This window comes from Papilio polytes, unplaced genomic scaffold, assembly GCF_000836215.1.
Source record: "Papilio polytes unplaced genomic scaffold, Ppol_1.0 DF821511.1, whole genome shotgun sequence".
Taxonomy (NCBI): Eukaryota; Metazoa; Arthropoda; class Insecta; order Lepidoptera; family Papilionidae; genus Papilio; species Papilio polytes.
This window is the reverse complement of record NW_013527693.1, coordinates 1,055,710-1,069,861: the sequence shown is the minus strand read 5'-3', so window position 1 is coordinate 1,069,861 and position 14,152 is coordinate 1,055,710. Positions and strand designations below refer to the sequence as shown.

At 33.2% G+C, this 14,152-nt stretch overlaps 1 protein-coding gene across 4 annotated transcripts in view; it reads right to left on the bottom strand.

The window, feature by feature from the left end:
- LOC106108602 (inositol hexakisphosphate kinase 2) overlaps window positions 1–14,152 on the bottom strand; it is a 36,225-nt gene that overhangs the window by 20,316 nt on the left and 1,757 nt on the right. For 3 of the 4 annotated variants that reach the window (XR_001225953.1, XR_001225954.1, XM_013289845.1), the window contains exon 1: window positions 1,600–1,695. The exons of the other annotated variant lie outside the window; for it this stretch is intronic. Coding sequence is in view for 1 of the 3 variants with exons in the window: in XM_013289845.1 (XP_013145299.1) it covers window positions 1,600–1,680 (81 nt within the window). In the remaining 2 variants the exon portion in view is untranslated. Of the gene's footprint in view, window positions 1–1,599; window positions 1,696–14,152 lie in introns of those variants that run through there. 4 annotated transcript variants of the gene reach the window in all.

Sequence of the window (14,152 nt, the reverse complement as noted above, 5' to 3'; positions counted from 1 at the left end):
GTAAACTAAATAATGCGTAGTATACTTCTGTTATTATAAATTTATTAGATAATGTTTTGTGATGCAGCAGGCATGGCAGCATCTATCGACGAATTTCTTGACGATTTTCAATTTCAATTCTAAGTACTTCGATATCTAATAATTTCGGGGAAAAACCAGTTGAGGAATTGTTTACATTCGAATAACACTATCAACGGCTATTCATAAGATAAAGAGAAATAATCAGAAATATCAAAAGTTTAGATAGAGTTGAGGATAGACCAGCCATTAACAATTCATCATTTTCAGAGCAGAAGAAATCTGGTTGAAAGCAGAGCGAACGCAACTAAACCCGAGTTAATAATCAGCACTTACACAATCCAAATGGAGTCGGCGGAGTGCGGCAATTGGCGCGGCCATAGCTCCTAATGGCTGCCGTTCCTTTGTGTTCAGCAAGCCATGAGCAACTCATGTGCTTATCTTGACAATCGCCATTTACATAATATGCTATTACAAACAAATCATAATAGCATACATCTATTTGATATCTATCATAGTTGACACAAATGGAATATGACAGGCATGTGTCAACAATTCTGTAATCTACATCAGTTATTGAATATACGGTTGTTCACAAACCCCAGTATTATATTTTATATGAAGATTCAAAAGAACCTAAATGTATATATCGAAGGACACATCTGTTTTAGGAAGTGTTCGAGACTCCAATTCGAAAATTTAATACGCAAATTATGATTTTACACGAATTGGAATCGTAAGGTCATTTTAATTGGTGTTAAGTGTTTGAGGACTAATCGATTGAGACATTGACCTGAGTCAATCATGAAGGAATAAGTAGTGAGTCGAACAATGGGTAAAGCTTGAAGCACCAACAACTGGTTGAGTTGGCATTGAGCCTGCCAAGAACTCTTGAGATAGCTGTAGCGACTACTCATAATGAATGTCGTTAATACAAATCGATTTTATAATATCTGTCAAAGTGTTTCAAAAGATAATTAAGGCTTTACACTGATTGTATTCTGCTGTCATCGAAGAAAGGTCTGAAGATGATTATTTTAGAAATTAAACTATATCGAAGTAGATATACTTTAACGTTTCATAGGACTATGTGAATACAAAGCGACGCAAATAAAAAAGTGAAGGCACTAAAAATAAACGATAAGATAAAGGAAATTTTCATGAAAGGTTGTACTTTAATAAAAACATGATTTAAAGTATGTTATCAGTTATTTCCAGTAAATGATATCTAAAATGAAAGCCTGTACATATTGCGACTTCGGCACAAAATAATAAAACGAAGTTGCAACTATGTTAAGGGTTTTACATTGTTTTTGTTTTCACAAAGTTGTTTCTGATAAATCAAGTTCAAGCACCGATATAACCACCTATTTTAAAGAACAAATAATATTATCAATATAAACTATGCCACAATAATGCAGACATAAAGCGTTCACAATCTATCATCTTCATTGTAACTTTAATATTAATAAACATGTACGAGGTTCAATAAAAAAAGATTATTTATTTTTCTGTGTATTTATCTGAAGGTAAGATTTTCGTTACTTAATCCATGTTATCATACATTGATTAAATAATTACCTCGTCAACGTCGATGAGTGCCACATGATCCTTATCGAGGGACGCCGGGAGAGACGTGCGCCGTGCGCCAGCGACCAACATGGTTTAACATCAACAATAGCACTACACCCCGACACTAGCCTACACAGATTAGCAACGCAACAGATAAGATAAAATTATTTATGGAGCTTCAGCGCTTCGTAGTTTTGTAACGTAACGTTGTGATAATCTTTTGTTTATGTTTGATCGTTATTACTTTATACGACAGTACTTTTTATAAATTGATGGAAAAAATGTTAATCTTCATTTATTTGCTGCACTTTAGTTTATTCATTTTAGCAAATTTGTTAAATCAATAACTTAAATAACTATTCAATGCCAAGTAAAGCAATAAACACTTACGAAATGATGTCAAAAATACACGGTACCGAAGAAGTCAATAGATACGACGGTTGAAATTCCCTATGACTAAATTTACTAATGACATCAATCAATCATCTGCTTTAAACAATAGATTTCAGTTTCAAAATTCCATTTTAATTGATGATATAATGTAGAATGTAATGAATGCTGGCTTACACAATGACGTTATTGGCCTTAACCTTAAGCTCCTCAGAATAAAATCTGGTGAAAAGTGAAAGCTTGGCAGTAAAACTGTCAAGGTAACATATTCATGTATATTCTATTTATCACATAACAAATTAAAAAGTTTTATAAGCAATTTAGCTCATGACCAACGATTACAGATTATGCTTTCGCTAGCACGATCAATGCTCTTTTAGATTTTGTTAAAAATCTTACATATTCCTTGGTCGGTTACCTATTTATCCTCAATCCTACTTACATTGTATGTTTAGTTCTAAAATCTGATCTGTAATATAACGCTAACGCGTGTTTCCAATAAATTCAGCGCTAAATATTTGGCATGATTCCTCTCTAATTATTTATATTGTATTATAATTGTAGGTGTTACTTGCAAAATATTCGCGAGCTCTGGGAATGCAATATACACAATAACGATAATATTATAATGTATCGGATTAGTCGGTAAAATTCCGTCGTTAATCGCATGCGGATTGTAAAACAATCTCGGTACGTTTACACTTAAAGAGCCATACATATGCGCATAGAAAAATAAACGTATATCCCTACTGTAGCACGAATCGACGACGTGACAATCTGGATTGAATACTGCTTGCAAATTACATCTGACTTCAAGGACCAAACGGGCAACTCGCATAACAATCACCTAGTATTAGCAAATGCTTACATAAGAGATTTTCATCTGCACATTTATAAGTAACATCAAAGTATGTGCTATCTATCACAGTCTTTAAATTAAAGCATCCAATTTGTACTAATAGTATAATCCAGATTATATTTTAAACATTTTTGATTACAATATATTGTCTATTAGGATACATGGAATACAATACAATTTTACCACGACATAAATCATAACAAAGAAAACAACTTCCACGTGAGATGATTTAGAAAGCGTCATAAATTCAGATAACACTCAAAGAAAGAAAAAAGCTATAACTCGAATTTATGATACTAATGGCTACAATATGTTCTAAATCTTTGATAACATTTAAATCACTGACGCCTTTTTACACATTAGTAAGATATTTGTTTAATGACTAATATTAACTATAGTCTGCATAATTTAATAACTAATCTTCCGACACGACAATTAGAAGACGTCACAAAAAATTGGCAAAAAACGAGGATAAACAACGAGGAGAAACTGGTAATGAAATCGATATAACGGATAATTCATTCAAAACACGATTAACCTTCACCTTATCGCCTCACCAACAAATATAGAAATAGCGTGATGGCGTTAAAACCACGTCTTATCGACTTGACAGCTGGCTTGTGTTTGATTGAATGGTCCTTACAATTGTTTGCGTTATATTTTCCGTCCTCCATTTAACTCTATGAAGCGACGGCAAAGACACAACGCACAAAATTTCCCATCTACGACCTTAACTGGCGAAAGCGAAAGCCAAATACCCTGAGTGATAATTTGGGCACGGTCGTAAAATACCAGCACCTTTTTTTTTCACTTATGATGGATTAAAATAATACTACGTCTGTTTGCACTTTAATCAAAAACTACAACTACACCCAGGTGAATTAAAATTCATTAAAGTCGGTCACGTCCTACAAACCTTTTACAAGTCATTTATGTCTTGAAGTACGTGACTTACTTAATACCATCTAAATATTATACTAAATCGTAATCAAGGGACCATTAACGTTGTGTACGTGCTAAACACCTACATTTCCTATGATGTTGTAAGAACGACGGTAATGTTTCGAAAATGTCATGGCTTTAGAGTGGCCGAGTGGTCCTTTTACTTACCTTTAGCCAAACGAGCAATAACTCAGCTACTCTACAGTCTTTCATAAAATAAAGAATAATAACATAATCAATAATTTACAGTAATTTGTATGCAGTGGAACAGTTTAACAGTATATCGTGTAATTTGTAACAATACTTTCACGAAACAAAAATGCGAATCGAATAACAATAAAAACCACATTGCGAATTTATTCCCACGGTAATGAATTAAGAATGAAATGAACAGTTTATACACTTAATTATCAATGCCAATAAAAAGGCATTTTAGTAAGGACAGTGCGACAAAACTGTATCAACAATGAATTCCTGCAGCGTTGTTGGAATACAGCCAAAAATCTAAAAACCAATTATTACAATGGGTCTCAAGACTATCCATTATTAGAGGCACAAGGTGTGACGTAGTCGTGTAGTTTATTGCACCGTTACGAGAAGTTTCCGCATAAATCACTAAAGAAAACTTTCCTCAACACTTCGTTTAAGTTTAATATAAACGTCTTTGTCCTCAAATGTGGATTATGCATGGAATTTTGTGAATCACCGGTCGATGTCCCGAATTATAAATAGTCTTTGATTTCGTACTTAAAACACTTTCATCGTAATATATTTGGTTCAAGCGCCACCAAAACATACCAGCAGAACCGTAATGCGAAACAGGCCGAAACATTTGCCTCTTTGAATAGATATTTCGGACGGTATATTTATAATTCAAACAGCGCCAATGGGTTTGAGTTATATCACATCTGGCTGTTACAAACTGAAGATCTATTTCAATATGAATATTTGAATAGAACTTCAAAATTGATTTCCGGGGTACAATTAAAGGTCGACAAATCATATAAAGACTATTATTTAATGTGATAATAACCTCCTTCATCACCGTTGAATTAACAAAGTAAGATTGCAATAAGCTGCGTTAAGTTGTCATGACGAGTTGATGTTGAGGCAACATAATAAAAATTGCAATTCTTTGTGTTTGTTTTTAATTGACCATGACATAACAAATAGTCACAAAGAGACGTAACTCGTGTTGACTGCCGCTAGTCATACACGTAATTCCATGGTAATTATACTTACCACATATCCACAACTAATAGCATTATGCTTAGAAAATTACGTAAAAAATACGAAGATCAATCTGATCTGATCTTATTACTAAAATATAACAAATAAAAATTAAAAAAATACGGACGAATTGAGTACCTCCTTCTTTTGGAATGTCGGCCAAAAAGCCTACGTAAGGAAAAAGAATTTGGCGAGGCAGAAAAATAAGATAGTTAAAATGACAGATACTAAGAGAAAATACAAGGTCGATGAACAATAAGGCCGTAAATAATTAAGGTAAATATGGAATAATACGGAGGTTAATGGTACAAAACATATCGTAATAATTCAAAATGTTCATATAATTGTTGGTAAGTTTTACTCCGTCAACACAACTCAAGGTGCTAAAGCTATTTTCGAGGCGTCGAGATTTTGACCTTGAGATTGAAAGAATCTTAAATAAAATTTATCATAAAATGACACCAGCAAGGTTAATCTCATACTATAATAATAGTCCGAATGTCAAATAACTATCACAAATATATACGGCGTCAGTGTCTTGGTTAATAAATCAAGTTGACTCTCCCAAGACATAATTTTAAAACGCTTTCAATTATGGAAAACCTAATTAAACCTAGAACAAAGATGGCTGTTAAATCAATTTAGATATAGGACACGGTGTTTTTGACTGTCACTATGCGGTATTTGCAACTCATTCTGTGAAGGATTATTGAAACAAGACAGATTGAAATATTATCTTACAATTTGGACTGGTGCAAGACAATTTAATCGTTATGTAAATATCGGATGACAATATACGAATAGTATATATGGTAGATACAATATAGTTTCTCACATCAATGCCCTGATAAATGTTATACTTGCTAAGATATATCTATAATCTAGTATATATTTGCACATGTGCCATGTTTACATTTAGCAATTGGGTTAAATGAACCATTTACAATAGCTATCACATGCACTATCATAATTAATTCGTTGATAAAACTATTATAGTATATTCCACATATAAATAGCTATATAAATAAATTATGAATATCGACTGGTGGGTGATGTTAAGTATTATCAGGACTGTAAAATAGCTAACGAGGGCCTAATGTCGAAAAATACTCAACAATACAGAGCATTTAAAGATGTTTACTGTTTATCCAATTACATGTCTGTTACTGATAAAGTACATTTAAAGTAAACTACTAAAGTAAAATTTATTATGTTCCAGAATTAAATAAAATGCAATTTCGCAGTGAGCTAGCATAGCCTGAGCTTTTATCACGTTCTTTACACTTGACCTACGAAGAGAACGCTTACGGGAATTTTAAATCAGATTTGCAAACGCCTACACAGTTTCTCTGATGCCCTCCTACGCTCTAGCGATAAACTCTCTTTATATTGACCTGATCGATCAATTAGACTTTGCACTGCATCGCTGTTAAATGATGCGTTTAATGTACTCTTTGTTGCGCACAATGCGTATAGACATCTATCATTTAGTGTCCTGTCAAACAAAGAGTCGCAGATTAATGAAAAACAGAGGCACCGGCCGATCTCAAGGACACTTTACTGCCGCAGTGCGTAATACGATCCCCGATAAATCAGATCCAAGCTCAAGGCTGATCATGACATATCTTGTCGTCTGCTAATGGGGATTAATGTGCGAAATATAAAAGATTCCAAAGTTTGCTATAGAAGTCACTCACAATAAAGCGATAAATTTAATTTAAAAATGTTCACGTTATCGTTGTTTGAATGAGTAATCCTGTGATAAAACATTAAACACTTATATAGCATTTGATATTGTTGAATGAAGTATGGCTTTATATTACATCAAAGGTGGAGAACGTAAATGGAAAATTTCTTTGCGACCAAGCGAGTTGAAGATTAAAAATAAGTAACAATTTAAAAATGTATGTATTGAAATATATGTAACTTTAACAACTTTCTTTAAAAACAACTGAAGTTCAGGAGATTTCTAACTTGATACTTACTGGAAATTCAGGTAATACTATCCACAAATGGCTTTATGATCTTTATTTTCAAATCGTACCACAAAGCCATGGCAAAATGCCTGGTTAAGGTAAATATTAATTAATGCAGAGCGCTGACGTGGGCGTAGTGTTGACACGAACATTATTGACAGAACTGCGCTATAAATATGACTATACAAAGAGTTCATCTAAATTTAGCATGTTTACCGTACCTCTTGAGGATCCGTAAACCCACGCACACACTTCTTGGCATTGGAAATAAATCAAAAACATATGACAGAAAATGCAACTTGCGTAGATAATAAGTGAATTTATATTGTTTATGAGTAAACAGTTGCAATTTATGTGATGACATAAAATACTTCTAGCATTAAAAGATAACAACTAAACCTCACTACAATGTTAAAATATACAACTTTACCACGTATTTTAATCTCATCTGGTCGATTACCTCTTAAATCGATTGTGTCGCCAAGTGCGTGCGAGCCTGAATCGGTCACGTACTCCGTCGTAAACAATGTCAAGTGTAAAGAACTATCGAGGGTTGGACTCGGATGAGCTTTGGCCTTGGGGACAGGGGGCGGGTGTAGGGTGGCCATTTACCTTGAACTGTACGGAAATTACTTTAGGGTTTTGTATCCTAGACAAATACATTACAATATAGGGAATTGTTACGTCGCGGATATTTGATAAAGATAGGTATATTCAAAATTGAAGGAAATAATATTTAGAATACGTAAAATCAATTTGTAAACTTAATTTTATTCCTAAAAGTACTACGGTGAAGCTAACCAAACCTCTTTATCACGCAAAAAAACCATTCAACTCATCGGTATACATACAAAATCATATTAAACATGGCCGCCCTAGGGGTGACGTCACGGCGCTCAATGATGCGGGTCCTGCGCCCTCCGTGCCAGACATAGAGACGCCGCTCTACGCTCCCACTGCCCTATAACTATCAACTGCACCCCGATACGCCCACAGACCCGCCCCCCGTCTGCCACCACCGCCACATGGTTACCGACGTTCATTGATCGTTGCACAGAGGGCAACAGTGAACACATTGTACGAGAAAACCTGTAACAAAGTACCCCACACAGCGCTCACCATTTCATCTCACGGATTGTTTTACAATATTACGATAATATCATATGTTGTAGATTTTGTAATAAAACGGTTAGATAATTTAATTGGAATTTTTAAAGCTAGTTATTTATCTAGTCTATATTGCATTTTTAATGTAACTGCATTGTAAAATTTTACTGTTTTTAAATTAGGCATAGATATAGTGATATACGAGTAAACTGTGATAGATAGAAATAAGATTTGAATGTGTATGTTTCATATTTAAAAAATAATAAAGAAATTAAGATACACTCGCTTTTCAAGTCCCTGACTAAACATGTGTTAGGGGAACGAGAGAGCGGCATGGAGCTTCCAATAATCAGTACGGAGCACACTTATAAAAGCAAGTTATACAATTCACCGCCTTAAATGGAAGAACGCATCAGGTAATTAAGATCCATCGTTTACGGGAATGGAAACTTGTCTTATAACATTTGGTATTTGAGTACATCGTCGCAATCATCCACGAAGATTGCCTATCATAACAAGGAATTAAAAACAATCTCACTTTCCGCGGTGATGGACAATAACAACTTTGACACTGACAATAACAAATACTCAAATGGTAATAGCCTGGGAGAACTTTTCTGTGATAATAAGCAAAGAGACGAGGTAAAAGTACAGGTGAACATTCTAAAATCACTTACATACACCGACAAGAACACCTAGAAGGTTTCAATAAACATATTTCTAAGCAAAAAATTAACTTATTAAAATCCCCATTTAATAAATATCCGTATTATTGTAGAATAAACGTTTCAAGTGCGTTAAAGTTTTTAGATGACCTATTTAAATGGTTAAATGTCTAATTTATTAGTTTACTGGACGTAAAATCTACGAGTATAATTGCGACAATCTAAAGCTTTAACATGACAAATATTGAAGCAGAATTAATATTTTCTTGACATATTAAAAACAGGGCAGTAAAATAAGAGTAACGATAATTTTGCACCATTTCTTATCCACAATTTGGGATCATAACGTCACAAAAAAGTTATTGCTCATATTATTAGAGCTTTTAAAGTAGAATTAGAGATATGTAAATTGTACCAAACCTTTCAAGGAGAATCGTTCAAGTTAGTTAATGTAATAGAAATCGATCCAGCACATAGACGACACACGAAATGTAGAGTTGTGCAAACGAAACACCTACATCAAACTTATGTAAAATTTATGCACAGATCGATAGGAGAGCAAAGTAGCCGCCTCAGCGCGACAGTAAACCAACTCAGTAAGGTAGACGACACAGTTTTAGTCGGATAATATATTACATACGCCTTCATAAGGCAGCTGTTGCGATTAAGCAACTCGTGTTGTACACAATCAGATACATCACACTTAATAATTTAATCATGCCATCGAACCCTGTTTTTCAGTAAGCGTATAACGAAGCATCGCTGTCAAACGGAGCCTGGCAGAACTCCAACTGTAGGCAATAAATAGCGACCGCGGCGCCGTATCGCATATAACATCGAACGGTCGTGACGGAAATAGTGCACTTTAACATTAATTCATTGGTCGTTACGTAAAGATCCAAAAAATTATGAATTAGTACGACACTAGGGTTAGAGGCACAATCTAAGGATTGTCTAGGGTTATCGACGACTGTAGGTTAAATAGTTCAAATAAAGCGTAAATACTTTTTGTGTGTTTACATTCAGTTTTATTATTTTGCAAATTCGCTATACGGGGTTACGAATCGTGTCATATTTCCAACGAAAGGCTTTCGTTATCTAAATAACGACACAAGCTGAACCCCTTCAAATATGCAATACAAATGTTTGGGTAGCAATGTCCAAGAACATCGTAAGTAGTCGAATCGCAAAGTTTCAAAGTTTTCCAGAGGACATTCCACCTATCATCATTCTGTATTAAATTCAACGGGTGTTTTTAGATTAGTCATGTGCCAGTAACACGTGAGGAGCTTTCCCCTAGAATCGACTCAAGAATTCAGACTGGTTATTTATAAATTAAAATATTTGTGTATTATAAATTTATCATCACAACGCACATTACTTAAACGATCCGTTTCTCTCTTTGTAATAAATATCATTTAGATAGAAAAGAAAGATACATGTTTTTAATTTTTTAAATGATGTTTTTAGATCACACCTTCACTGGTAAACCCGAAAGTAACCATACCTATTAAATTTTCATTCCCCTAAGAATAATTCAGAGTATTCAATAGTTCTTTGCTCGTCAGAAGTAAATGCAGATATAAAGGTACGTATTTAGTACTACTACGTGCATTGTTTTGATAACGGTAATTCACAGAAATTGATAGTCGGCATATATGATATCATTTCTAAACAACTACAGGATGTAATTGATACCATTCGTAGCTTACTAGGAAAAATAAATTATTACATTTATTTTCATGAACAATCTTATAACAGGTTATATGTAACTCGTACGGAAGTCACCCATGAACCGCACTTCGCAGTCAAGACGTGTTACGAGTTTCTCTAATCTACAATAGAAATCGTGTCGTACTCATCCGTAACTTTCTTAGGACTTCTTAAATATCTTTAACTAGCTGTTCCTGTGCCTTCATCCACATGATTATATAAAACCTTGTTTTTTTTTGTTACATTTGTGAAACGTTCAATTGCAAATGTCAAAACTCATATACACAAATAACAATGAAGGCCTTAACCATTGGCTAACAATTAGCAATACTATGGCAATGCTTCTTTGCTGCTATTGGCTTGTAGCTTTTGTTCCTTTCTCGCATGTGTATTTTTTCAATTTACTCACACCCTAAATTAAACGCGTGAAAATCTATAACCTACTAGCTTTCGCCCGCGACTCCGTCCGCGTGGAATTAAAAAAAAAAACAAAAGTGAGTAGCCTATGTGTTCTTCCAGACTATCTTCTATATCTGTACCAAATTTCACCGAAATCCGTTCAGCCGTTTAGGCTACAAACTCTAACAAACATCCATCCATCCATCCATCTAAACTTTCACATTTATAATATTAGTTAGAAGTTAAATTAGATAGACTGTCGTAAGTAAAGGGATTTTTTTTTAAAAGTATTATTAAAAATATTGCTGTGATTGCCGATTGTATGTTTTACGCAAGTCTAAACTTACTATCTATATATAATTAGAATAAATCAGCAAAGATTTTATCTTTCTCATATTCTAGATATAAAAATTCTGTTTAAAAAATATAGTAATGTCGCTAAAAAAATTTAGATTTTATTAAACTTCTGCAAACATAATAGGAAACACACAATACTACAATAGAAAAAACATAATATAAGAAGCCACAAGCTCAATGTGCTCGGCAATTATCGATATAATAACAAGAAACACGCGAGCACAATGTTTTATTGTTTTTTGTTACAAGATTTAGCACATAGACGGAAATATTTTACACTACCATTGATGTCACTTGGTTCACTTGCTATGGTGTTTTAAGCACATTCAATAGTTATTTAGCATTTATGCATATAATTTAACAAGGCTAGGTTAATCGCTAAAGAGGTTATAAGTTCAATCGTAGTGTAAAGGCTTACTTACATTTCCCCTGACATCCATTATTAGTGTTATCACTAATTATAGGTCATTGCTAACTAGTTGAGGTGAAGTGATCAATCGCACTTTGTACATTCTTATCAATCTGGATGTTACATATGCGTATAATCATCACATATATGAAATAAAAGTCTCAAACTGGAGTTTGCGATGGATCACAACATGATACAGCAAAGTTTCCAACAAGGGATATATATGACGACGTCATACAAATTTTTATGTCTCAAGTCTCTCAAAGTCAATAAAAAAAGTCGATAGCATTGTCTCATTGTCAGAATGTAGCACTATTACATTATTACAATGAGACAATCTACTATTATTAATATTTTCAACAAAATCATTTAAAGTCAGGGGTTCATGAGTATATGTTGATAAAATAAGGAATCCTACATAAGTACAATATTACAAAAGTCAAAGTCATCTCAATGCAGTATTCATAACATGGTACAATAAACATTATTAATACGCAATTCCAGTTCTGTTTGCTATAAACAATATGCATAAGCTGCGCATTGCTTTAATCCAATTTACATTCATCTATGACTTCTAATACAAGATAATAATTTTTTTATAACTTAAACAGCAAAATGTATGCATACAGAATTAGATTGTTAATGGTAAAACAAAAAGAAGAATTTAATTATTACTATTTAACAAAAGAAAACAAGTAATACCTGATAAAAATGGTAATACTGCGCTAGTCATTTAAAAGCTAAAATAACAAAGACTCTAAAATGTATGTATTCATTATTGCAGTAGAAAACAAGAAGAAACACCCGAAAAAGTATTTACAGTCCACAGAACATCAAACACCTCGGCATACTTAAATGACCTACAATAAGGAACAAGACGCCGTGACGTCATAGCTGTCATGGGTAAAGCCACAATAACCAGTGAAGTAAATGATTTTAAAAAAATCTTATAAAAACAAATTACACACCAAACTACTGTTAGATGACAATTGCTTCCTATACTCTAAAACAGCAAAAAATTATGTTTAAGATAGAAGTTATATTTTCAAATACAGTTATGCTTCTGCTGGAACTGATAATTATATAGATAAAATTATAGACACAAACTTTAGGCTTTAACTATTACATCTATTTTAATACTAAACAAATCCTACTCTCTACGAAAATAGTAACTTCATAAAATCACCCAACAGCTTAATTCTTAACTTAAACATTTATTCATAGGAAAAAGTTATCAACAATCCCGTCAGAGAATTCAATAAGAAATGAAGTAACAAAACAATGCAACAATGAATCACCTCAATGGCCTGACCTCCCTGTGACTGCTACAAACAGAAACAATGTACGATCAATTGATTTTTTTAACCTAGTAAAGGTCACAATGTTCATATTTTTTTCACTTCGCCAATTATGTAATACTGATGAATCTGACATACAAGAAACTGATGTTTTGCCTATTTCTTACGTATTTCAATAACGTAAAAGTCAGAAGCAAAAGTCGCATTTTAATTCTCGGTAACATTTCCTTGTCATGTACAATTGGCTCGAACAATTGTCCAGTCACGAGAGAATGAAGACAAATGACAATCAGTCGAGCAGCTGCAAACTAAATCGAATCGGTTTCCTCAAAACACTTTTCCTCTATCAAAACAAGGCCAATAAAAACAACAAAAAGCATGAGGAAAGAAATGATTAAAAGCAGTTATACTGGCTTATCTATACATTATACAAAAACGAACAAAGCTCCTTGACCTTAACCAGAGCATGTTAAACTAGCAATATGTCTCAGAAGATTAATCACTCAAGTTGACATACAATTTTCCACACAGCCATAAAGACCAACGCTCCAGGAATGCGAGGATCTTGGCTATGTGCCATGTCGTGAGAAAACGAGACAGAAATATTTAACTGAAATTTATTAAAGCTTGATTAAGACTAAAGCATGACTTATTTAATTATAACATATGTTCATGAATATTAAGAGTAAATTATTATATACAAACAACATTAATGTATTAAGATAATTCATTAAATATAATGAGCATTGCAAACTGACATACAACTGATATCTTTGAATACATTTAATTAAGGGTGAGTTGCATCAAATCGCCGGTTATCGTAAAAGTTATAATAGGGTTACAAGTGCAAAAACATATTCTCACAGAGGTTTTATGTATTTTTCGTTTTTACAATGGAAACATTTAAACCTGAATGTCACTAAAGTGTCAAGAATGACATTTACGTAAATTAAAATGTTTGGAAATTCATGTTTCGCCGATTACATTTATGTATTCATACGCATGGTATTTTATAGTGACATAAACTTTTTGCCCACGGAGATGGAGAAAATGGCACTCTTGTGAAAATAAACTAGTTTTGGCCATTATTGAAACTGTATTTACTTTACTACTCAAATATGTAGCGCCAAAAATGAAGCAATAAAATTATACAAATATAAATGCATCTTATTTATTTTCCATATTATAAATTGTCCTGTCAATGCATATTATAAATT